This window comes from Oncorhynchus nerka, linkage group LG3, assembly GCF_034236695.1.
Source record: "Oncorhynchus nerka isolate Pitt River linkage group LG3, Oner_Uvic_2.0, whole genome shotgun sequence".
Lineage (NCBI taxonomy): Eukaryota > Metazoa > Chordata > Actinopteri > Salmoniformes > Salmonidae > Oncorhynchus > Oncorhynchus nerka.
In genome coordinates, this window is record NC_088398.1 from 6,910,802 (window position 1) to 6,935,398 (window position 24,597).

General features: G+C 45.7%; 2 protein-coding genes across 3 annotated transcripts in view; both read left to right on the forward strand.

Annotated features, from left to right (window-relative positions):
• Window positions 1–1,234: 1,234 nt before the first annotated feature.
• LOC115140779 (myeloid leukemia factor 2-like) lies at window positions 1,235–5,083 on the forward strand. 2 transcript variants are annotated; one of them, XM_029679114.2, is made up of 8 exons: window positions 1,235–1,927; window positions 2,329–2,440; window positions 2,777–2,812; window positions 2,958–3,011; window positions 3,256–3,384; window positions 3,519–3,678; window positions 3,901–4,108; window positions 4,595–5,083. In XM_029679114.2, the coding sequence occupies exons 1-8, from the start codon at window positions 1,884–1,886 to the stop codon at window positions 4,605–4,607; spliced, it is 756 nt and encodes a 251-aa protein (XP_029534974.1). In that variant the 5' UTR covers window positions 1,235–1,883; the 3' UTR covers window positions 4,608–5,083. The 2 variants fall into 2 exon arrangements, with proteins under 2 accessions (XP_029534974.1, XP_029534975.1); XM_029679115.2 differs by having other exon boundaries at window positions 1,237–1,927; window positions 3,901–4,115.
• Window positions 5,084–9,979: 4,896 nt separating this feature from the next.
• LOC115142093 (gamma-enolase-like) overlaps window positions 9,980–24,597 on the forward strand; it is a 20,684-nt gene continuing 6,066 nt past the window's right edge. Inside the window, exons 1-9 of the mRNA XM_065007687.1 lie at window positions 9,980–10,047; window positions 12,627–12,712; window positions 12,914–13,009; window positions 13,425–13,483; window positions 13,619–13,688; window positions 13,839–13,972; window positions 14,849–15,071; window positions 16,796–16,993; window positions 24,490–24,597. The exon at window positions 24,490–24,597 is cut by the window's right edge and continues 94 nt beyond it. Of these exons, the coding sequence (XP_064863759.1) occupies window positions 12,628–12,712; window positions 12,914–13,009; window positions 13,425–13,483; window positions 13,619–13,688; window positions 13,839–13,972; window positions 14,849–15,071; window positions 16,796–16,993; window positions 24,490–24,597 (973 nt within the window). The 5' untranslated portion in view covers window positions 9,980–10,047; window position 12,627. The remainder of the gene's footprint in view (window positions 10,048–12,626; window positions 12,713–12,913; window positions 13,010–13,424; window positions 13,484–13,618; window positions 13,689–13,838; window positions 13,973–14,848; window positions 15,072–16,795; window positions 16,994–24,489) is intronic.

Genomic DNA, 24,597 nt, shown 5'->3' on the forward strand with positions numbered 1-24,597 from the left:
TTTCTTAAATGGAAGAAGTTTGGAACCACCAAGACTCTTCTTAGAGCTGGTCGCCCGGCAAAACAGAGCAATCGGGGGATAAGGGCCTTGGTCAGGGAGGTGACCAAGAACCCGATGGTCACTCTGACAGAGCTCCAGAATCCGTCTTTGGAGATGGGAGAACCTTCTAGAAGGACAACCATCTCTGCAGCACTCCACGAAGGCCTGTATGGTTGTGTTGCTAGACGGAAGCCAATCCTTTGTAAAAGGCACATGATGGCCCGCTTGGAGTTTGCCAAAAGGCACCCAAAAGAACTCTCAGACCATGAGAAACAAGATGCTCTGGTCTGATGAAACCAAGATTGAACTCTGTGGCCTGAATGCCAAGCGTCACATCTGGAGGAAACCTGGCACCATCCGGTGACGCTGCTGGTGGCAGCATCATGCTGTGGGGATGTTTTTCAGCAGCAGGGACTAGAAGACTAGTGAATAATTATTATTCTGATTTTTTTAATCCATATTAGAATAAGGCTGTAATGTAACAAAATGTGGAAAAAAGTCAAGGGGTCTGAATACTTTCCGAATGCACTGTGTCTACCTCTATCACTCCAGTATCCCTGCACATTGTAAATATGGTATTGGAACTTACCATGTATATAGCTTATTACCTTGTGTTCTTATTTTTATTTCTTGTGTGTTTTTGTTCTAGCTTGTGTTATCTTTAGTGCTACTTTGATATTGATCAGTGCATTGTTGGGTTTGGTGCTGCAAGAAGGCATTTCACTATGCTTGTGCATGTGACATTAAAACTTAACTTCAAAAACATATTTGACAGTTGGCACAACTTTTGAGCATGCATGCATGCAACAGCAGTTTGATCCTCAAAAGCAAGGCCTGTAGAGAGCAGTGTTCTCACATTTCTGTAACTTCTGGCAATATTTTGATTCCTAAAGTTGTTTCAGAGTCTTGTTTTAAAATGTTCTATTTTTACAGTCATATCAAGGCAAATCTTTAGAAAAAAAGATAGTTGATTATGATTTTAAGCTCTATATAATTTATGTCACCCAGTGACATAATGACACCCTCTCACCAGCTCTTTTTAGTGACATTCAATAGAAAAATTACATGTTTAATGTAAATAGATACAAAGAAGTGACATTGGTTGACAGATATTACACATTAGCAAGGGTAAGGCATGTTGGCCCTTTTGCATTCGAACCTCATTGACGACGAGCCTGCGTCATTTCCGGATGTTGCCCCCCCCCTTTTTTTATTGACATTTCGCTTAATTCTAGCTTGCGGGCTACAGGCGTTTTGCAGGGTCATTTGTTTTTTATTCGGTGACATTTAGCACCACGGCTTCTGAACGGATAGGTGCATGTTTTGCACAAAATATAGGCGTTTGTAGGTGTCAGGTTGTTGGAAAATTGTGGAGACATCAACATCTTTCTTCCTTTGGATTCCTGACGTTTTGGCTTCCTTTGTCAGCTTGACTTCCGTTTTCATGTGCAATCAACAGTGGAAAAATAGCTAGTTAGCTATCTTGCTAGGAAAACCCTATTCAATGTTTTAAGTTGTACTTAGGCGTGAACAATATAAGACGTTCTATCTGCAAATACGTCTGCTTTAAGGGGCTAATTTCCTACGTTGGTTTGCAAGCTAGTTTTCAGGCTAGTTTCCTTACACGGATGCTAGGTGGCTAGCAAGGATAGCTAGCTTGCTAACAATACTGCTGCACATTTCTCACTATTGTCCGTCGGTACGCTGTACTAGAAGTGTCGAAATACCTGAATGAGAGGTCGTAAACTTACTGTCCTCTTACATTATTTTTTGTACTGAGGCCCCAAGAAAGTACGTTTTTAGCTAGCCCCAGCTAGCTTAATTAGCTAACCAAACAAAACACCATGTTTCGATATTTAAATGACGTGGATGACAACCCTTACATGATGTGAGTATCGTATTGCCTCTTATCCAAGCGAACTGCATGTCTTGCTTTTATACCCACTTGCATGCATCAACCCAGTCGTCGTTTGTTCTGAGATTTAAAGGCCTAATCTCCTGCCACCATGTGTATTAGTTAACTACATACACCACATAGTAAGTGGACCATGATCCATCCATGCCATGATATAGTTATCTCTAGCTTATTCTTCTCTTTTTTTTTACATAAGTATGTGGTTACACCTTATATCCTCATTCCATGATGAGTAACCATGGTCAAGAGTACTCCTGGAAACAGGTGGATTTCTCACCTGAGTTTTCATAATGTCAGCAATCCCTTTCCTTATTCACTGCTGTGTTTTTTCATGGTCTGTATCCTCAGTGAGATAAATAATTTCTGTTTTGAAGGGATCCATTTGCAGCCCAGAGGCAACAGATGAGGAGTCTGTTTGGGTCGTTTGGCTACGAACCTTTCCCCCTCAGCCCTCAGATTCAGCCTCCCCGTGCACCCCACCTTCAGGTGTGTGTGTGTGTGTGTGTGTGAGAGAGAGAGAGAGACTACTCTGAGTATCTATAGTAAGTGTGTGATGTTGGGTTCAATTCCACTTCAAATTTAGTCAGTACAGTACAATTCAAATTCTCTTCAATGAGTAAACATTGGATTTGGATAACTTTTGAATCGACTAATTAAAATGGAATCGACCCAACCCTGGTATGTATACAGCACAACACACCATAGCTATTTCCCCTTTGATTATATGTAGTGTAGACTCTAATTTTATAGTACTTCATGCCATACTGCATTGTTACTGCATATTTGTTGTCTGCTGTTAAATAACCTCCTACTGCTTTTCAGGCTGGAGCCCTGCAGCCGTTTGGAATGATGGGAATGGTGAGTCCTTGTCCCTGCGTGTTAAAGATGTTATCTCTGCCTCTTAGAGCACAGAAAAGCACCCAAGGCCCTGTTCCAATACATTCAAAACTAATTCTCAATTTCAGAATCAGATAACTGACTTCCTCATGTGTTCCTTCCCTAGGGGGGAGGCTTCATGGACATGTTTGGGATGATGGGAGGAATGATGGAGAACATGGTGAGTATTTCCAGAGATATTCCCTCACCTGCTTTCCCAGATCCAGATCAAACATGTTCCTGAGCTATAAAAAAACACCTTCAATGGAGATTATCTCTGCGTCCAGAAAAAAAAACACATTTTAGAGTTAACGTTTTGTGACCCAGCAACAACTCTGTCTAAAGCAAAGACCCAACATGAGTTCAGTGGTTGAAACTTAAACATAATCCAGCTAGACAAGATGTGTTATCTTCTTTCCCTTTAGGACAGAATGTCTGGTTCGCCAAACTGTCAGACGTTCTCTTCCTCCACAGTCATCTCCTACTCCTCCTCAGACATGGGAGCCCCTAAAGTCTACCAGCAGACCAGCGAACTGAGGACTGCACCTGGAGGGGTAAGAGCAGGCCAAATGACATTTACTACTGTGATTGCATGTACATTTTTTCAGTAGGGTTTTACAATGCCAGTCCTCCAGAGCTACTGGCCTCTACTACCAGCTCCCTGCTGAACACTACCTCCTCCCATCAGATTCGTGAGACGCGCCAATCGATGCGTGACAGCGAGAGCGGCTTGGAGCGCCTAGCCATTGGCCACCACATCTGGGACCGCGGTCACGTGATGGAACGCTCCCGAAACCGCCACACGGGTGACCGTGAAGAACGACAGGACTACATCAACCTGGAGGAGAGTAAGTCACGGAGCTACATGTGCTACTCACTACGGTTCTCCAGAATCAGTATGACCATACCCATGTTTCTAACCCTCAAGTAATAATAAACCATTTGCCTTGAGTAAAAAAGCACATGAATGCTTAATGGCTGTATTTGCAACTGTTTGTTTCCATTGCTAGACTTGCCTGGTTAGAGGTACGTCTGGCCAGGTTTCTGACCCCCCCCTGTCCCTCTCTCAGGTGAGGCTACTGCCTTCGATGAGGAGTGGAGGAGCACAGCCGGAAGGTACCCTCCCCCAAACGCACGGGGGATAGACTACGGCCGGGACAGGAGGGCAGGGGGCCAACAGCTGGCCCTCGCCGCCCCACCCAGCTCCTCGTCTCCGCCCGCCCCTCGCCATGAGTCTCCCAGACACCTCCAACCCGCAACTCGCCCCCGCTACGACTGGTGAGAGGTAGGAGGAGCATGACCTGTGTGTATCTGTGTTTGTAAAAGTGTGTGTATTGTGGACAGCACAGTTCCAAATCAATTCCTGTACCCTTTGTTGATCTGAAAGTAGTGGATAGGCATCAACCCTGGTATAGGGTCTTTGCTTACGCCAATCCCGATCCAGTCCTTTCAAATCCACTAGGTGAGTCAATAAGGTCCAGGGAACAGATGAGATGAGTCTGGACCTTGGCCTGTCCCAGTTGTTAGCTTGTCTGGGCTCAATGGGTGTATCTCAATAGTCTACAGTGGTTTACATTACACCACTCCTCCATCTGCTCTGACATTAAACAAGTGGACATGCAAAAGCTCAGTCCCAGTAAGAATCCTCCATATTGCTTTTGACATAACCAGTGTTTTCAGATCAGTGTAGGAGAGGAGACAAGAAGCCACTATGACAGTCGAGATCCACATCACCCACTGATGTCATGTGTTCTCTCCTGCCAGGGGTCAAAGGTGAAAGGTGAGCAGAAGGATGGAGGAGAGGATACCGAGGGGATCTGCCTGATGCTGTGAATGAAGAAGGGAGAAGAGGGTCACGACTGACCGTCAAGATGTTTGATATGATGGGACTGTCTATATATAAACTATACATTTAACACACACACACACACACACATCAGAACCCAACACACTCAATACCTGCAATTATGGTTCAACCTATCTGCTGTTACCGTTCACATACACAGACACACATGTACACACATGATTACACACATTCAAGTTGTATATAGAGCCACCATCCAACTTCACATGCGTTAATTTCCCACCTCACTATATAAATATATATAAATTGCCACACTACATACTACACATGTGCTGTACAGTCCATATATGTTTGTGTAGACACTAGTGTGTCTGTGAATTGAATTGTATACTGTTGACTAATTAAAATAATTAATGAAAACAAACATTAAATATTGTTAGATAATTGCACACTGTGTTGTGGTTTGTCATGGAATAGTGAGTGGATGGGTTATGTTTTTAGAACAGGTTTTGACCTGACGAGGACTGCCATTACTGAAGGTGGTACAGGAGAAATGGAGTTTGCTGGTGTTTTTCTGTCTTAATACTGTCACGTGTCTGACATCCCATTTCTATGTAGGGAAGTAAACTGACATTCCAACAATTTTCATTGTTGAAAAGCCATGAGAATTGGAATTTAAGTTTAATTCCCAAATAGGCACAATTGAAGTGGTATTGATCCCAACCCTGGTGCATGTGAAAAATGTTACTTGGTTGTATTTTTGTTTTGATGTTGAATCTGTTCAATATTCAGCATGTCTTTCCATCCCAACACTTTGTTTCTATTATAAATGCCACAGTAAATAGTGTATCTTATGGCACAGTCCATCCCTTCATACATACTCCCTCACAAATAAACACATTCACATCCCTACACACTCACTCTCTTGTGTGTGTAAACTCATGCTCTCACTATCTAGTGTCAGAATAGCTGCAGATGGTCATATGACATCCAGATGGAACACACCAGAGAAGAAGCCAATCAAAATCCTCCCTGCCCTCTGCCCATTCCGTGGCACATTCCCTCTGGATATCTCCCCCCTCTCTCTTCCATAATTTTCACCTTCATCTCTGAGGTTCCATCTGTATTTTATAGCTGCCTTGTGTGCTTTATTGTTCGTTCTCTATCTTTCATCTCTGTATTCTGTTAAATGCTACCCATCACTAGTTCGTTGGCCCTGGCCTTCATTCACATACAGTGCCTTGCAAAATCATTCAGAGCTTTTGGATTGCTTCACATTATGTTATGAATTAGAATTGATTGATTTAATTGTCTTTTTTTGTTAATCTACTCAAAATACTCTGTAATGTCAGTGGAAGAGAAATTCAAACATTTTTTAAAGATGAATAAAAATGTGATAACTAAAATATGTCCATTGCGTAAGTATTCAGCCTATTTGTTTGACTAAATTAGTTCAGGAGGAAAATGTGGCTTAATAAATCACATAATAATTTACATGGACTCACTCTCTATGAAATACTATGGGTTGACATTTTTTAATGACTAACCCTTCTTCTGTCCCCCGTGCATACAATATCTGTAAGTCCCCTCAATCAAATATTGAATAACAAGCACAGATTCAACTACAAAGACCAGGGATCTTTTTGAAAGCCTCAAAGAAGGGTAGTGATTGGTTGATGGATAACAATAACAAATCAGACATTGAATATCTCTTTAAGCATAGTCAAGTTAATAATTATGCTGTGGATTATGTATTAAACCACCCAGACACATCAAGATAGACATCCTTCTGAACTGAGGTGCAGGACAGGAATTAAACTGCTCCCGGATGTAACCATGAGGCCATTGGTGATTTTAAAGCAGTTACAATGGATGTGATGGGAAAAAACTTAAGATGGTTCAACAACATTGTAGTGACTCCACAATAATGACTCTAAGTGAAAAGAGAATTACAAATATTCCAAAACATCCATCTTGTATGCAACAAGGCACTAAAATAATACACTTTTTGGCCTAAATGCAAATGTTTCGGAACAAATCCAACATAACACTTCACTGAGTAACTGCCTCCTTATTTTCATGCCTGGTGGTGGCTGCATCAAGGTATGGGTATGCTTGACTGCACATACTGGGGAGTTTTTCAGGATAAAAAGAAAAAGGATGGAGCTAATCACAGGCAAAAGGAAAACCTGGTTCAGTCTGCTTTCCAACAGACACTGGGAGAGGAATTCCCCTTTCAGCAGGACAAAAACCTACAGGCCAAATCTACACTATACTTATGCAACAACTATATTATTAAATTTCTATCAATCTTCTATTTTTTTTATTTTTTATTATTCCACTTTGACATTACAGAGTATTTTGTGTAGATTGTTGACAAAAAAAGTACAATTAAATCCAGTTTAATGCCACTTTGTAGCACAATAAAATGTGCTACAAAGTGGCTCCGGGCAGCCGAACGGAAATGGAGGAAAACTCGCCTCCCTGCAGACCTGGCATCCTTTCACTCCCTCCTCTCTACATTTTCCTCCTCTGTCTCTGCTGCTAAAGCCACTTTCTACCACTCTAAATTCCAAGCATCTGCCTCTAACCCTAGGAAGCTCTTTGCCACCTTCTCCTCCCTCTTGAATCCTCCTCCCCCTCCCCCCCCTCCTCCCTCTCTGCAGATGACTTCGTCAACCATTTTGAAAAGAAGGTCGACGACATCCGATCCTCGTTTGCTAAGTCAAACGACACCGCTGGTTCTGCTCACACTGCCCTACCCTGTGCTCTGACCTCTTTCTCCCCTCTCTCTCAGATGACATCTCGCGTCTTGTGAAACAACCTGCCCGCTTGACCCTATCCCCTCCTCTCTTCTCCAGACCATCTCCGTGACCTTCTCCCTTACCTCACCTCGCTCATCAACTCATCCCTGACCGCTGGCTACGTCCCTCCCGTCTTCAAGAGAGCGAGAGTTGCACCCTTCTGAAAAAACCTACACTCGATCCCTCCGATGTCAACAACTACAGACCAGTATCCCTTCTTTCTTTTCTCTCCAAAACTCTTGAACGTGCCGTCCTTGGCCAGCTCTCCCGCTATCTCTCTCAGAATGACCTTCTTGATCCAAATCAGTCAGGTTTCAAGACTAGTCATTCAACTGAGACTGCTCTTCTCTGTATCACGGAGGCGCTCCGCACTGCTAAAGCTAACTCTCTCTCCTCTGCTCTCATCCTTCTAGACCTATCGGCTGCTTTCGATACTGTGAACCATCAGATCCTCCTCTCCAACCTCTCCGAGTTGGGCATCTCCGGCGCGGCCCACGCTTGGATTGCGTCCTACCTGACAGGTCGCTCCTACCAGGTGGCGTGGCGAGAATCCGTCTCCTCACCACGTGCTCTCACCACTGGTGTCCCCCAGGGCTCTGTTCTAGGCCCTCTCCTATTCTCGCTATACACCAAGTCACTTGGCTCTGTCATAACCTCACATGGTCTCTCCTATCATTGCTATGCAGACGACACACAATTAATCTTCTCCTTTCCCCCTTCTGACGACCAGGTGGCGAATCGCATCTCTGCATGTCTGGCAGACATATCAGTGTGGATGCCGGATCATCACCTCAAGCTGAACCTCGGCAAGACGGAGCTGCTCTTCCTCCCGGGGAAGGACTGCCCGTTCCATGATCTCGCCATCACGGTTGACAACTCCATTGTGTCCTCCCCAGAGCGCTAAGAACCTTGGCGTGATCCTGGACAACACCCTGTCGTTCTCAAATAACATCAAGGCGGTGGCCCTTTCCTGTAGGTTCATGCTCTACAACATCCGCAGAGTACGACCCTGCCTCACACAGGAAGCGGCGCAGGTCCTAATCCAGGCACTTGTCATCTCCCGTCTGGATTACTGCAACTCGCTGTTGGCTGGGCTCCCTGCCTGTGCCATTAAACCCCTACAACTCATCCAGAACGCCGCAGCCCGTCTGGTGTTCAACCTTCCCAAGTTCTCTCACGTCACCCCGCTCCTCCGCTCTCTCCACTGGCTTCCAGTTGAAGCTCGCATCCGCTACAAGACCATGGTGCTTGCCTACGGAGCTGTGAGGGGAACGGCACCTCAGTACCTCCAGGCTCTGATCAGGCCCTACACCCAAACAAGGGCACTGCGTTCATCCACCTCTGGCCTGCTCGCCTCCCTACCACTGAGGAAGTACAGTTCCCGCTCAGCCCAGTCAAAACTGTTCGCTGCTCTGGCCCCCCAATGGTGGAACAAACTCCCTCACGACGCCAGGACAGCGGAGTCAATCACCACCTTCCGGAGACACCTGAAACCCCACCTCTTTAAGGAATACCTAGGATAGGATAAAGTAATCCTTCTCCCCCTCCCCCCTTAAAAGACCTAGATGCACTATTGTAAAGTGGCTGTTCCACTGGATGTCATAAGGTGAAAGCACCAATTTGTAAGTCGCTCTGGATAAGAGCGTCTGCTAAATGACTTAAATGTAAATGTAATGCAGAAATCCAAGGGGTATGAATACTTTTGCAAGGCACTGTATCTATTCCATATGGCCATCTAACCTGGACTACAGGGAGTTCAATGTCTCCCCTCCTATACTGTGCATACTAAGGCTAAGCCAAATACAACCTCCAGTTTGGTCACAACAGTCTATACAAGGCCAATCCACATATTATCTATACAAAGCTGATAGCCATACTAACAGATTTCTGCAGCCTGCAGTATGTCTTAGAGGAGAATGCTAATGCTAACTAAGTGAATGCATCCTCCAGTATGTTCTAGCTAGCAGATACACACAGCAAGCTAAGCCCATGCATCCCACAGTATGTCCCAGCATACACTCCTGCCAACCCTGCCGTCTGTTTCTTCCTGTTCTCTGTGTATGTGAGCTTATCAGGGCTTACATCACTACTGACTAGTACTTATGACATCTGCGGAAATATTGTTCCAACAAATGTATGCATAAATGAATGTGTCATTTTTGTGATTGCCAATATACTGAGCGTCAGTGCCTAGGGCTGTAGCTCTGTTGCTGTGGTGCAGTATGTTGACTGTGTCATCATGGGATGGGACAGGGGGGTTGTGGGGGATTGTGTTTTGTATTCCATGTTGTGTTCTCTCCTATTCTATTTTGTGACGTTTCTCTGGGCTCAAGCCAAAAACCGAATACACACAACCCTCTTTTTCGGTGCCTACTGCTGCTATGCTGAATCCTTCTCTCCTCTCCTCTTTTTGTCTCCTTGACCCAGTCTCGCTCCCTCCCCTTTCCTCTGCATCTTCCAATAACTTGCGCGTTCCCCCTCCCCCGTCTGTCTCACGTTCTCACCCCCTCCCATTTTCTACCTCCTCCCTGTGCCCCTCTCTCACTCTCCCTCTCTTTCATTTGCTCACATTCTCTCACTTTCCCTACCAGGCTTCACACACACTGCAGGTAATGGAAAACAATATACATCTATTCCTTCCTCTCATCCTTCTAAGTCTCCTCTCCTCTGTCTCTCTGCTCTCTGCTCTCACCATTTCATCCCTCCACCGGCTCATATCCTCTGATTAGTCCTTGACCTCACAGCACAGATACCATTGCATCAGCTTATGTGTCTGAACTCACTGACGGTGTGTATGTGTCAAGGAATGACAGCGCATTGAACGTGTGTCCTACTAGTCCATGGTTCGGTGTTGAATGTGTTTGATGGTTGGCCTGTCAATTGCGGTATGGTGTGTGTCGCTGTATGTGCTTAGAGTGCATCTGCTTCACAGCATTTACTTCCTGACTATGCGTCAGTGTGCTACGTGTGTGTGTGTGTGTGTGTGTGTGTGTGTGTGTGTGTGTGTGTGTGTGTGTGTGTGTGAGAGAGAGAGAGAGAGAGTGAGTAGAAGTCTGCCTGTGTTAGTCTCTGTTTATGTCTCCGGCAAAGACATTTAAGAGGTCATTTTTATCTCTCACTCTGTGAATATCACTCACCCCATCTCAGAATATTCATAATTTCTGGCCAAAGGGGGATTTAAAAATTATAGAATCTCTACCACCGTTCCCTTGCTCCTCTCATCTTTCTCCCCCGTCTTCTAAAGCTTGTTTTGATAATGCAGAAATCCATCTGCTGTGTTAGAACATGGCTGTATTAGAACATGGCTGAGTTAGAACATGGCTGTATTAGAACATGGCTGAGTTAGAACATGGCTGTATTAGAACATGGCTGAGTTAGAACATGGCTGTGTTAGAACAAGGCTGTGTTAGAACATGGCTGTGTTAGAACATGGCTGTGTTAGGAGGAGGGTTGGTGCATGTACTGTATGTGCTAGAAGAGAGGATGAAAGGTGCTTTGCGTGTGTGTATACAGTGGGGAGAACCAGTATTTAATACGCTGCCGATTTTGCAGGTTTTCCTACTTACAAAGCATGTAGAGGTCTGTCATTTTTATCATAGGTACACTTCAACTGTGAGAGATGGAATCTAAAACAAAAATCCAGAAAGTCACATTGTATGATTTTTAAGTAATTCATTTGCATTTTATTGCATGACATAAGTATTTTATACATCAGAAAAGCAGAACTTAATATTTAGTACAGAAACCTTTGTTTGCAATTACAGAGATCATACATTTCCTGTAGTTATAGACCAGGTTTGCACACACTGCAGCAGGGATTTTGGCCCACTCCTCCATACAGACCTTCTCCAGATCCTTCAGGTTTCGGGGCTGTCGCTGGGCAATACGGACTTTCAGCTTCCTCCAAAAATGTTCTATTGGGTTCAGGTCTGGAGACTGGCTAGACCACTCCAGGACCTTGAGATCCTTAGTTGCCCTGGCTTTGTGTTTCAGGTCGTTGTCATGCTGGAAGACCCAGCCACGACCCATCTTCAATGCTCTTACTGAGGGAAGGAGGTTGTTGTTGGTTGTTGGCCAGATCTCGCGATACATGGCCCCATCCATCCTCCCCTCAATACGGTGCTGTCGTCCTGTCCCCTTTGCAGAAAAGCATCCCCAAAGAATGATGTTTCCACCTCCATGCTTCACGGTTGGGATGGTGTTCTTGGGGTTGTACTCATCCTTCTTCTTCCTCCAAACACAGCGAGTGGAGTTTAGACCAAAAAGCTCTATTTTTGTCTCATCAGATCACATGACCTTCTCCCATTCCTCATATGGATCATCCAGATGGTCATTGGCAAACTTCAGACGGGCCTGGACATGCGCTGGCTTGAGCAGGGGGACCTTGCGTGCGCTGCAGGATTTTAATCCATGATGGCGTAGTGTGTTACTAATGGTTTTCTTTGAGACTGTGGTCCCAGTTCTCTTCAGGTCATTGACCAGGTCCTGCCGTGTAGGTCTGGGCTGATCCCTCACCTTCCTCATGATCATTGATGCCCCACGAGGTGAGATCTTGCATGGAGCCCCAGACCGAGGGTGATTGACCGTCATCTTCAACTTCTTCCATTTTCTAATAATTGCGCCAACAGTTGTTGCCTTCTCACCAAGCTGCTTGCCTAATGTCCTGTAGCCCATCCCAGCCTTGTGCAGGTCTACAATTTTATCACTGATGTCCTTACACATCCCACTGGTCTTGGCCATTGCGGAGAGGTTGGAGTCTGTTTGATTGAGTGTGTGGACAGGTGTCTTTTATACAGGTAACGAGTTAATACAGGTAATGAGTGGAGAATAGGAGGGATTCTTAAAGAAAAACTAACAGGTGATCAAATACTTATGTCATGCAATAAAATGCAAATTAATTACTTAAAAAGCATACATTGTGATTTTCTGGATTTTTGTTTTAGATTCCATCTCTCACAGTTGACGTGTACCTATGATAAAAATTACAGACCTCTACATGCTTTGTAAGTTGGAAAACCTGCAAAATCAGCAGTGTATCAAATACTTGTTCTCCCCACTGTATGTGTGTGTGTACGTGTGTGTGTGTGTACATTTGTGTGCGTGCCTGTTAGAGGTGAGAATGAATTGTGTCTGCATTATATTTGACTGTGCACGTCTGTGTGTATGTGTGTGTGTGTGTTCCCCACAGGATGTCGATAGTGATCATTGTTGCCAGGGAGATCCTGGACTCTAGGGGGAACCCCACAGTGGAAGTGGACCTGCACACTGACAAAGGTGAGAGACTGGTATTTTTCATCATCACTACATGGTGTGATTATTTGAGATATTCCATTATCAACTGGTTAATGGGTATCTTCCTTTCCCCTCTATCCTTCACCCCTCCATTCCCTCGTTTTCTCAACCCTTCCATTCCCTCCTCCATCTGTCTTCCCCTCCCTTCCCCCATTCCCTCAAATCTCTCCCTCCTCCTTCCAGGTGTCTTCAGGGCAGCTGTGCCTAGCGGAGCGTCTACTGGCATCTATGAAGCCCTGGAGCTGAGAGACGGAGACAAAAGCCGCTACAAGGGCAAAGGTGATTGCCGAGAAAGTGTGTGTGTGTGTGTGTGTGTGTGTGTGTGTTTGTGTGTGTGTGTGTGTGTGTGTGTGTGTGTGTGTGTGTGTGTGTGTGTGTGTGTGTGTGTGTGTGTGTGTGTGTGTGTGTGTGTTTGTGTGCGTGCGTGTGTGCGGGGAAGTGAAGGGGGATAGAGAAATGGGCTAGGAGATGGATGGGTACTAGAGAAGGTATATGAACAGTAAGCCATATTGACTTATGGTAGCACTGTGAGGAGGAAAATAAAGATGACTACACTAAGTGAGGTGCAGAATGAACTACTTTTCTGTGTCCTTTTCTTCATTCTTATGTCCTGTCTCTGTATCCTCCTCCTCCTCCACCCCCTCTTCTTCATCCTGTTTCTTCTCATCCTTCGCTACATCCCTCCTTCTCCTAGGTGTGCTCAAGGCTGTTGATCACATCAATGACACCATCGGTCCTGCCCTCATCCAGTCGGTGAGTATGGTGGAGAGCGTGTGTATGTGTGTGTGTTATGTCCTGTGTTGCAGTGTGTTTGTTTGGTCATATTTGTAACTGAGAGAAAGAGAGAAAGATGTCTCATCATTCTCTCTAAGATGTGCTGTGTTGCAGGAGGTCAGTGTGGTAGAACAGGAGAAACTGGACAAGATGATGATAGAGATGGACGGCACTGAGAACAAGTGTAAGTAACAACCTGTATGAATCACATATGAGACACCAGCTTGGACTAGTCCTGGTCTCAAGAGCTGGCGTCTGAACATTTTATTCTAACCAGTGCTTTTTCAATTTGATCTTTCCCTTAATTCATACCTATTCATTCTGCTCCCTTCAGCTCAGTTTGGGGCCAATGCTATTCTGGGTGTGTCCTTGGCCATATGCAAAGCTGGTGCTGCAGAGAAAGGTGTCCCCCTGTACCGTCACATTGCTGACCTGGCAGGAAACACAGAGCTAGTGCTTCCAGTTCCTGTGAGTTCATTACCGTTACATTTTCACCTGTATTCAGTTGACTGTCATAGAATACATTTGACCAAAAACCATAACCTACTCTGTAAAAAAAGATAAGATGAAGGCTTCAGAGAGTTATCGCTGTCATTGAATGAACGAATGAATGAATCAATGAATGAACTACTGGACAAAGGAATGAAGGAACGACTAGATAAAGGAATGAATGAACTACAGGACAAAGGAATGAAGGAACTACTGGATAAAGGAATGAAGGAACTACTGGATAAAGGAACGAAGGAACAACTAGATAAAGGAATGAATGAACTACAGGACAATAGAATGAAGGAACAACTAGATAAAGGAATGAATGAACTACAGGACAAAGTAATGAAGGAACTACAGGACAAAGGAATGAAGGAACAACTGGATAAAGGAATGAAGGAACAACTGGATAAAGGAATGAAGGAACAACTGGATAAAGGAATGAAGGAACAGCTGGATAAAGGAATGAAGGAACAGCTGGATAAAGGAATGAAGGAACAACTGGATAAAGGAATGAAGGAACAGCTGGATAAAGGAATGAAGGAACAACTGGATAAAGGAATGAAGGAACAACTGGATAAAGGAATGAAGGAACAACTGGATAAAGGAATGAAGGAACAACTGGATAAAGGAATGAAGGAACAGCTGGATAAAGGAATGAAGGAACAACTGGATAAAGGAATGAAGGAACAGCTGGGTAAAGGAATGAAGGAACAACTGGATAAAGGAATGAAGCACCATCTAGATAAAGGAATGAAGGAACAACTAGATAAATGAATGAATAAATACAGTATATTGACAAATACTGATGTATGTCTCCCTCTCCTCTTCTCCCCTGGTCCGTCTCTCCCTCAGGCCTTTAACGTTATCAACGGGGGCTCTCACGCGGGCAACAAGCTGGCCATGCAGGAGTTCATGGTACTTCCTGTAGGGGCGGAGTCTTTCAGGGACGCTGTGCGTGTGGGGGCGGAGCTATACCAGACGCTGAGGGAAGTGATCAAGGAGAAGTATGGCCAGAACGCCACCAACGTGGGGGACGAGGGGGGGTTCGCCCCAAACATACTGGAGAACACTGAAGGTGAGAGAGACAGGAGGAAAGACATATCAAAGACATTACTGCATGGTTCAGAAACAACTTCTGTAGACCCTCAGCTTTCTGTGTTTTCAGATGTGAAGGAAACAGCCTTCCAATTGGTTTACATTGCCTTCAGAAAGTATTCACACTCCTTGACTTTTTCCACATTTTATTCTGTTACAGCCTGACCTACACGTTTTCCAATGCCTCACAAAGAAGGGCACTTACTGCTAGATGGGTAAAAATATAAAAAGCAGACATTGAATATCCCCTTGAGCATTGTGAAGTTATTAATTACACTTTGTATGGTTTATCAATACGCCCAGTCACTAAAAAGATACAGGCATCCTTCCTAAGTAAGTAGCCGGAGAGGAAGGAAACTTTAAAACAGTTACAGTTTAATGGCTGTGATAGGAGAAAACTGAGGATGGATCAACAACATTGTAGTTACTCCACAATACTAATCTAAATGACAGAGTGAAAAGAAGGAAGCCTGTACAAAATACAAATATTCCAAAGCATGAATCCTTTTTGCAATAAGGCACTAAAGTAAAACTGCAAAGAATGTGGCAAAGAAATTAACTTGAATACAAAGCATTATGTTTGGGGCAAATCAAACACAACACATCACTGAGTATCACTTCATATTTTCAAGCATGGTGGTGGCTGCATCATGTTATGGGTATGATTGTCGTTGGCAAGGACTAGGGAGTTAATTATATAAAAAATAAACTAAATAGAGCTAAGCACAGGCAAAATCCTAGAGGAAACACTGGTTCAGTCTGCTTTTCCACCAGACACTGGGGGACAAATGTACCTTCCAGCAGGACAATAACCTTAAACACAAGGCCAAATATACACTGGAGTTGCTTACCAAGACAACATTGGTTTTGACTTAATCGGCTTGAAAATCTATGGCAAGACTTGAAAATGGCTGTCTAGCAATGATCAACAACCAACCTGATGGAGCTTGAATAGCTTAAAAGAATAAAGTGCAAATATTGTACAATCCAGGTGTGCAAAGCTCTTAGAGACTTACCCAGAAAGACTCACAGCTGTAATTGCTGCCAAAGGTGATTCTAACATGTATTGACTTAATACATTTGCAAAAATGTCTATAAACATGTTTTCACTTTGTCATTTTGTGGGTATTGTGTGTAGATGGGTGTGAACAAAAATCTATTTAATCCATTTTGAATTCAGGCTGTAATATAACAAAATGTGGAATAAGTCAAGGGGTATGAATAGTTTCTGAATGCACCGTAGGCAAGATTCCCAATATTACTGTAAATACAGAAGGGGTTGGAGTCCGTGGTTGTTTTTGAACTGGGCTCATAAATTAACACAGCACATTGTCTTTCAGAGTCAGAGCAAGACAAGCACAATACCCCTGCATTGGATTTATCACTCACTGTTTAATAGCAACCCCCTCTCCCTGCTCAACTTTCTTGTCACACTCCCTTTCCCTGTCTCTCTGTCCTATCTCTGTGTCTTGTCCCTGTGTCCCCCTGTCCCTGTGTCATGTCCCTGTGTCCTGTCCCCCTTTCCCTGTGTCATGTCCCTTTGTCCTGTCTCTCTGTCATGTCCCTGTGTCCTGTCCCCCTGTCCATGTGTTGTGTCCCTGTGTCCTGCCCCTTTGCCCTGTCCCTCTGTCCTGTCCATTTGCCCTGTCCCTGTGTCCTGTCCATTTGCCCTGTCCCTGTGTCCTGTCCCTCTGTCCTGTGCAGCCCTGGAGCTGATCAAGACAGCCATTGAGAAGGCAGGTTTCACAGACAAGGTGGTGATCGGGATGGACGTGGCAGCCTCTGAGTTCTACAAAGAGGGCAAGTACGACCTGGACTTCAAGTCTCCGCCCAACGCAGACCGCCACATCAGCGCCCAAGAGCTCTGTGACATGTACCAGGGCTTCGTCAATGACTACCCAGGTGTGTGTGTATGTGTGTGTGTGTGTACCTGTCGCCCTAACATGGTTAATTGTTCCATGATATGATTGATTAGGCTACTCCCCTCCCGGCAATTAACCCTGATGTCTTGTACTGAAGCTCTCTTTCTCTCTCTCACACACACACACACACACACACACACACACACACACACACACACACACACACACACACACACACACACACAGCCATAGAGACATGGATAAGCACCAGTAATGGGGAACAGGGCTACATCAGTGCAGCTCCCACCTTGCCAAATGTGCACTGTAGCGCATAATTAAAACCTCCTTAACTGGTGTCAGGAAATGAGGGGAGGCCATCCAAGCTCTCTCTCTCTCTCTTTCTTTCTTTCTCTCTCTCGCGCAGTGCATGCTGGGAGTTTTTTGGAGTTTGAGTGTTTTGTGTGGAGGGCTCTGTCCTAACTTATTTTCTTGATTCTGTCCTTGGTCTTTTCTTTCAATTTTTATTTTATATGGGGGAGGGTTATTAATGCACTCTTTGTTTTAGCGGTATCCACAGGTTTTTTCAAAGTTAGGGTGGAAGAGGACAGAGTTAGTTTCCTGGGGTTTGGAAGGTGTGGTGTGCGCAATGGCTACTCATCCTAGCACAGAGGAGACGCTGTCGATACGGCATGGATTCAGGTGTGTTCCTGAGAATGGAGTTAAAGTGGAGGAGGATCTGTTTGCAGTCGGTGAACAGGTAGGAGCTGAATTTATACATTCTGCTTCCAGAATGAACAAAGCTGTGATTTTGTTCATGAAAAGAGCAAATTAGGTTGGTAGGCTAATTGCTAGTGGAATATTTGTAAGGGGTGTGTTGGTGCCAATTTCGCCTCTTTCTACCCCTTCGACAAGGGTGGTAGTTGCAAATTTGCCTCTGTTTATTACGGATGATCAAATCAGGAAAGAGCTGAGTCATTTTGGTAGGTTTGCTAGCGGTTTTCGTGTACTGTCAGCAGGTTTTCAGGCAGATGCCGTTAAGCACTATGTTTCATTCCGGAGGAAAGTGTTCGTGTTTCTGAATAACAATGAGCAACAGCTAAATGTGCATTTTAAAGTGAGGCATGGGGAGGGGCTCTTCACAGGGTTTACCAGCACAGATAGTCTATGGTGTTTTGAGTGTGTGGATTTGGGGCATAAGAGCTTTGCGTGCCCACATAAAGGCCATAGACAAGGTACAAGCGCCAGTGGGGGAAATCGAGATCAATGTGCAGGGGGCAATGAGACACAGACAGCAGAGGCTGGGCCTAGTCATGCTATGGATGGTGGTGTAGATTAGGCTGGGCCTAGTCAGGCTAGAGATGGTGTGGTAGATGAGGCTGGGCCTAGTCAGGCTAGAGATGGTGGGGTAGCTGAGGCTGGGCCTTATCATACTATGGAGGGTGGTGTAGATGAGGCTGGGCCTAGTCAGGCTAGAGATGATGTGGTAGATGAGGCTGGGCCTAGTCAGGCTAAAGATGATGGTGTAGATGAGGCTGGGTCTAGTCAGGTTATGCTAGTGGATGAGGAGAGTATAGTGGGGAAGTGTAAGAGACTAGGGTGGGAGGAGGAGGGTGTCGCGTTAAAGGAAAAAGGGGACAAGAAATAAGGTGGGAGGGTATAAGGCACCAAGAAACCTTTGCCTGGTGCTCGGGGGGAGGCCCTGACCAGAGAGGAAGGGCAGGTGGTCAGGATGGGAGATGGAGATGAGGAGGAAAGTGAGTCTGAGGAAGAGGATGATGAGGATCTGTTTTTTTCAGAATCCACTTCAATGGGTTCGGAGCTGACTGCCAGTCAAGCAGAGGGGTCTAAGTACACGTTGAGGGAACTGACAAGGTTCCTGAATGAGACCAAGGGGAAAAAAGTTAATCTTGAGGCTTTTATTTTCTGATCCGAGAAAATTAGTATGATCAGTACAACATGCTATGAAAAATGAGGGGCATGGTGTCCTCTCACCCAGGAAACAGTTTAGGTTGAGGAAGTGGATCACAACCGTGCGTAAGAGTCTACCTTCAGACGCTGTTTAGATGTATAGTTTTTTTCTGGCACTGGGGCTCTATTGGTCTCTTTGTTTTTGCTGGCTTTTCTCCCACTTCTTATGGAGACTCTTTGGGTAGGCTCGCTTAATTTAAATGGTGCCAGAAATGCGGTAAAGAGGATTGTGTTGGCTGAATATGTAAAACAAAAAAACAGTACAGGTGTTGTTTCTGCAGGAGATGCATAGTGATGTGGTGAATGAAGTCGATTGGGGCTCTGGTGGAAAGGGGCAAATGTGTTGAGCCATGGGACACATTTTAGTGCAGGGGTGGCAGTCCTTTCTGTACCGGGTCTTTCTGTAAAAATTTGCTCCTCAAAGGAGGTGTGTAGGGGTAGGCTGCTTGTTGTAAAAGCAGAAATTAACAACATGGGTTTTGTCTTCATAAATGTCTATGTGCCTAACACAGAGAGAGAGAGGGGGGTTCTATTTGGGTGTCTTAGACAGGAACTCTCACAGGTAGCGCCTGAGGAGATGCTGGTGGTCGGCGGGGACTGGAGCTGTACAATGGATTTTACGAAAGACAGAAATGGGGAAGAGCCTCATTCAGTGTCAGTGGGAGTGTTAAGGGACATCATTGATCAGTTTGACCTAGTGGATGTTTGGAGAACTAAACATCCCAACACAAGGCAGTATACATGGGTGAAGGTTTTTGGGGCTAGGCTGAGTGCAGCCGGACTTGATCGATTTTACATGTCTAGGAATCAGAGCAATAGGCTGTTGGTGTCACGGCTGATGAAAGGAGAGGACCAAGGTGCAGCGTGGCAGGTGTTCATACTTTTATTTGAACTGAACACTAAATAACAAAATTAACAAAGAGAATGAATGAAAACCGAAACAGTCAGGTGCAGAACTGAAACCTGTCAGGTGCAGAAACACAAAACAGAAAATAACTACCCACAAAAAGCTACCTAAGTATGGTTCCCAATCAGTGACAACGATAGACAGCTGTCCCTGATTGAGAACCATACCCGGCCAAAACAAAGAAATAGAAAACATAGAAAAAGGACATAGAATGCCCACCCAAATCACACCCTGACCAAACCAAAATAGAGACATTAAAAGCTCTCTAAGGTCAGGGCGTGACAGTTAGATGCTACCATTCTCCCGGTGGGGTATTCGGATCACCACATAACCATGGCTCGGCTGTCTATTTCACCAGGGCCTCGGCAGGCATCCTATTGGAAGTTTAATGTAAAGCTTTCAAGATGCCACTTTTTGCTCAGGTTTCAATATTTTTTGGGAAAGGTGGGGGCAGCAAAGAGAGGAATATGAGTCTCTGAGTCAATGGTGGGATGTGGGGAAAGTCCAAATTCGGCTTTTCTTTTCTGTCAACAGTATACAGCTCTCTCATCCTCAGAGGCTAGGAGAGTACTGGGGGAACTCGAGCATAGTATTAGTGAGATGGAGGTAGAGATGGTGGGGCAAGGCAATGTAGGCCTCCAGGCTAATTTATGTGAATTACGTAGGGACCTGGGCAGTTTTTTCCAGGTTAAAGCAAAGGGAGCACTTGTAAGAGCTAGGTTCTCTATGCCCAAGGAGATGGATACTCCCAGCTCCTCCTTCTTTGGTTTGGAAAGACAGAGCGGTGAAGCCAAGAGTATGCATTGTCGACGGTTGTCTGATGGGCAGGTGACCTCTGTGGTGGGGGAGATGCGAGAGTGAACTGTGGAGTTAAATACTGAGTTGTATAGGGCAGAAATGTGTGATCCTATGTGTGCTCAGGTCTTGGTCGCAGAACTCCCTAAGCTCTTTCTGGCACAGAGGGATGAAATGGAGATTCCTCTGTTGTCCCATGAACTGGCAGAGGCCGTAACCCAGATGTACCCCGGTCATGCACTGGGGGTCGATGGACTCCCAGTGGAGTTTTATAAAAAATTCTGGGTAATAATTGGACTGGACTTATTTTGCGTGTTGCGTGAATGCGTTGGGGTAGGAGAGTTGTCGATGAGCTGTCGTCAGGCGGCTCTGACTCTCCATCCCAAAAAAGGGGACTTGTGTGAACTTAAGAACTGGAGTCCTGTGGCATTGCTCTGTGTGGACTTCAAGATATTTGCCACGGTCTCTCTAACAGACTGAAGTCCCACCTGGACTCGATAGTACATAAGGACCAAACATATTGTGTACCGGGACTCTCAATCACGGACAACTTGTTCTTAATTAGGGACATGTTGGACTTGACATGTCGAGAGTTTCTAATGTGAACTTTGGACGGGTCTCTTTACATCAAGAGAAGGCTTTTGATAGAGTGGACCATGAGTATCTGTTTAATGTGATGTTTGGGTTTGGGGAAAGGTTTTTGACATTTGTGAAGATGTTGTATGCTGGGGCATCATGTATGGTCAAGGTGGGAGGGGGGCTCAGTAGGACAGTCTGAGTGAGACGAGGCATTAGACAAGGATGCACTCTGTCGGGGCCAGTGAGCCTTTTTTGGGCCTGCTACGCAGGAGACTGCAGGGAGTGTGCTGGACAGACATGGGTGTGGTGACAGGCATAGCAGTGTCAGGGTATGCAGATGACGTTTCTTTGATGGTCAGGATATGCAGGCACTAGAGACTAGTCTGAAGGTGTATGAGGGTGCTTTGTCAGCTAAGGTAAACTGGGGCAAGAGCAAAGCTCTGTTATGTGGGCCATGGGGGGATGTGGCCCCTCCTCTGCTTCCAGGGGGTTTGCAGTGGGGTTGTGAAGGGCTTAAAATGTTAGGGGTGTACCCGGGCCAGGAAGAACTGGGAGGGGCTGTCACGGGCAGTGGTGTCAAGACTGGCCAGGTGGAGGTGGCTCCTGTCCCAAGTGTCATATAGAGGGATGGTGCTGATAATCAACAACCTGGTGGCATCTTCCCTGTGGCATAAACTGGCTGTCCTCAACACCCCCCCCCCCCCCCCCTCCCCCGCAAGCTGGTGGACTTTTTCTGGTTGGGCCATCACTGGATGAGGGCGGCAGTGTTGTAAATGACTGTCCACCAAGGAGGACAGTGCCTGGTGGAACTGGAGAGCAGGGTGGCTGCCTTCCGACTAAAGGCAGTGCAGAGACTGCTGTACCATACTGATGTTGGCTGGATGGAACCAGCATGCACGCTGCTGAGGAGAGATGGCGGATTAGGGTTGGACCGGTAGCTGTTCCTCATGAAGCTGGAGAGGCTGAGTACCGCAGGTCTATCAGATATTTACTATGCAGTGCTGAGGGAGGCACTGTCTGAGCCGGTAAGGGGGGTAAGGGGGGTGTTTGAGCAGCCAAAGGGGGAGTGGCCACCCATGTTTCCACCACTGCAGATGACGGCAGAGACTGGGGACTGGAAAGGGGGTCTGGAGGACTTGTTAGATTTTAACACTCTGAACCTGGGGGAGTTTGAGGGGGTGGGCAGTAAAGCCCTCTTCAACCTCTATATTAAGGTAAGGAACATTAGGAGCCTAACAGGAGTGAAGGCACATCAGTGGCAGGGGGTATGTGGGGAGGAGAGTATGGTGGGTTTTAGATGGAGGGGGCTCTACAAACCCCCAGTACCAAAGAGGTCAGGGGACCTACAGTGAAGGGTTCTACATGGAGCCCTGGCCACTAACAGCTGGTTGGCACGGGTTGAACCTGGAGTCGGGCAGGGGCGTCCTTTCTGTGTTATGAGAGAAACTGTGATTCATGTGTTTTCTGTGTGCGCCAGGTTAATGCCATTAATGTCTCTGTTGGAATATCTGTGTGAGAGGTTGGGGGTGGTTTTTACTGTTGGGATGTATATAATAGGGTACAGGTATTCAAATAAGGAAAAGGCCAAATGTGTTTTGTTTAAATTTCTGTTTGCTCAAGCAAACTTGGCTATTTGGCTAATAAGGAGGAAAAGGGTCAAAGGTGGGGGGATAACAGACCCTTTACTATTATTTAATGGGATGGTCTCTGCCCACCTTAGGGTGGAATTTGAATTCTATAAAATGATGAAAAGTGTGAAGATGTTTCAGGAGATATGGTGTGTTGGGGGGCTGTCTGTATAGCCGGGAAGATGTTTCAGGAGATATGGTGTGTTGGGGGGATGTCTGTATAGCCGGGAAGATGTTTCAGGAGATATGGTGTGTTGGGGGGCTGTCTGTATAGCCGGGAAGAAGATGTTTCAGGAGATATGGTGTGTTGTTGGGGGAGATATGGTGTGTTGGGGGGGCTGTCTGTATAGCCGGGAAGATGTTTCAGGAGATATGGTGTGTTGGGGGGCTGTCTGTATAGCCGGGAAGATGTTTCAGGAGATATGGTGTGTTGGGGGGGCTGTCTGTATGTCTGTATAGCCGGGAAGATATTTCAGGAGATATGGTGTGTTGGGGGGGGCTGTCTGTATAGCCGGGAAGATGTTTCAGGAGATATGGTGTGTTGGGGGGGCTGTCTGTATAGCCGGGGAAGATGTTTCAGGAGATATGGTGTGTTGGGGGGCTGTCTGTATAGCCGGGAAGATGTTTCAGGAGATATGGTGTGTTGGGGGGGCTGTCTGTATAGCCGGGAAGATGTTTCAGGAGATATGGTGTGTTGGGGGGCTGTCTGTATAGCCGGGAAGATGTTTCAGGAGATATGGTGTGTTGGGGGGGGGCTGTCTGTATAGCCGGGAAGATGTTTCAGGAGATATGGTGTGTTGGGGGGCTGTCTGTATAGCCGGGAAGATATTTTGGAGATATGGTGTGTTGGGGGGCTGTCTGTAAGTGGTGAAGATGTTTGGTGTGTTGGAAGGGCTATTGGTGTGATGTGTTGTTTTGTATCGTGGGGTAGAGGGCAAGGTGAGTATGGTACGTTTATGTAGTACAGGATATATTTTGCTGTTTTATTTTAAGGGGGGGTGTGAGGTTTTAATGAAATGAGAATGTTTCATTAAAGAAAGGCCAAAAGTCAAAGTCTCTCTCTGTCTCTCTGAGGAGTGTAGAGTGTAAATCAAATCAAATCAAATTTATTTATATAGCCCTTCGTACATCAGCTGATATCTCAAAGTGCTGTACAGAAACCCAGCCTAAAACCCCAAACAGCAAACAATGCAGGTGTAAAAGCACGGTGTAATGGGTGATAGTATAGCGTGTCCAGTCAGAGGCAGTAATTGACATCCCCATTAAGACTGACACGGTGTACCTCTGAGCCCGTCCACCGTGGGCCATGAGTGGGTCTTGAGCTAATCAACCAACTCCCATCACACACCCCTTAATACGCTAGAGTAGGCACACACATATACACACACACACATACACACTCCTTAACATGGTAGAGTAATTTCCTTCACTCTAGGTAGATATTTCCTTTAGGGACAGATGTAGGAATATCTACTGCTCAGAAATTGTAACATTAACCATTAGGCATTGAAATGAAAAACTGTCCTTAGATCAGTGTCTGGAGGCATGGCCCCAGGTCATCCTTAGCCTACCCTCATTCTCCCCCTGTCCTTATTCTCCATTATGGCTGCATCACACACAAACACTCACTAACATTCCTCCTGGCCCTCTCTCCTCCAGTGGTGTCCATTGAGGATCCGTTTGACCAGGATGATTGGCCGGCCTGGTCCCAGATGACAGCCTCCGTGGGTATCCAGGTGGTGGGGGACGACCTGACCGTCACCAACC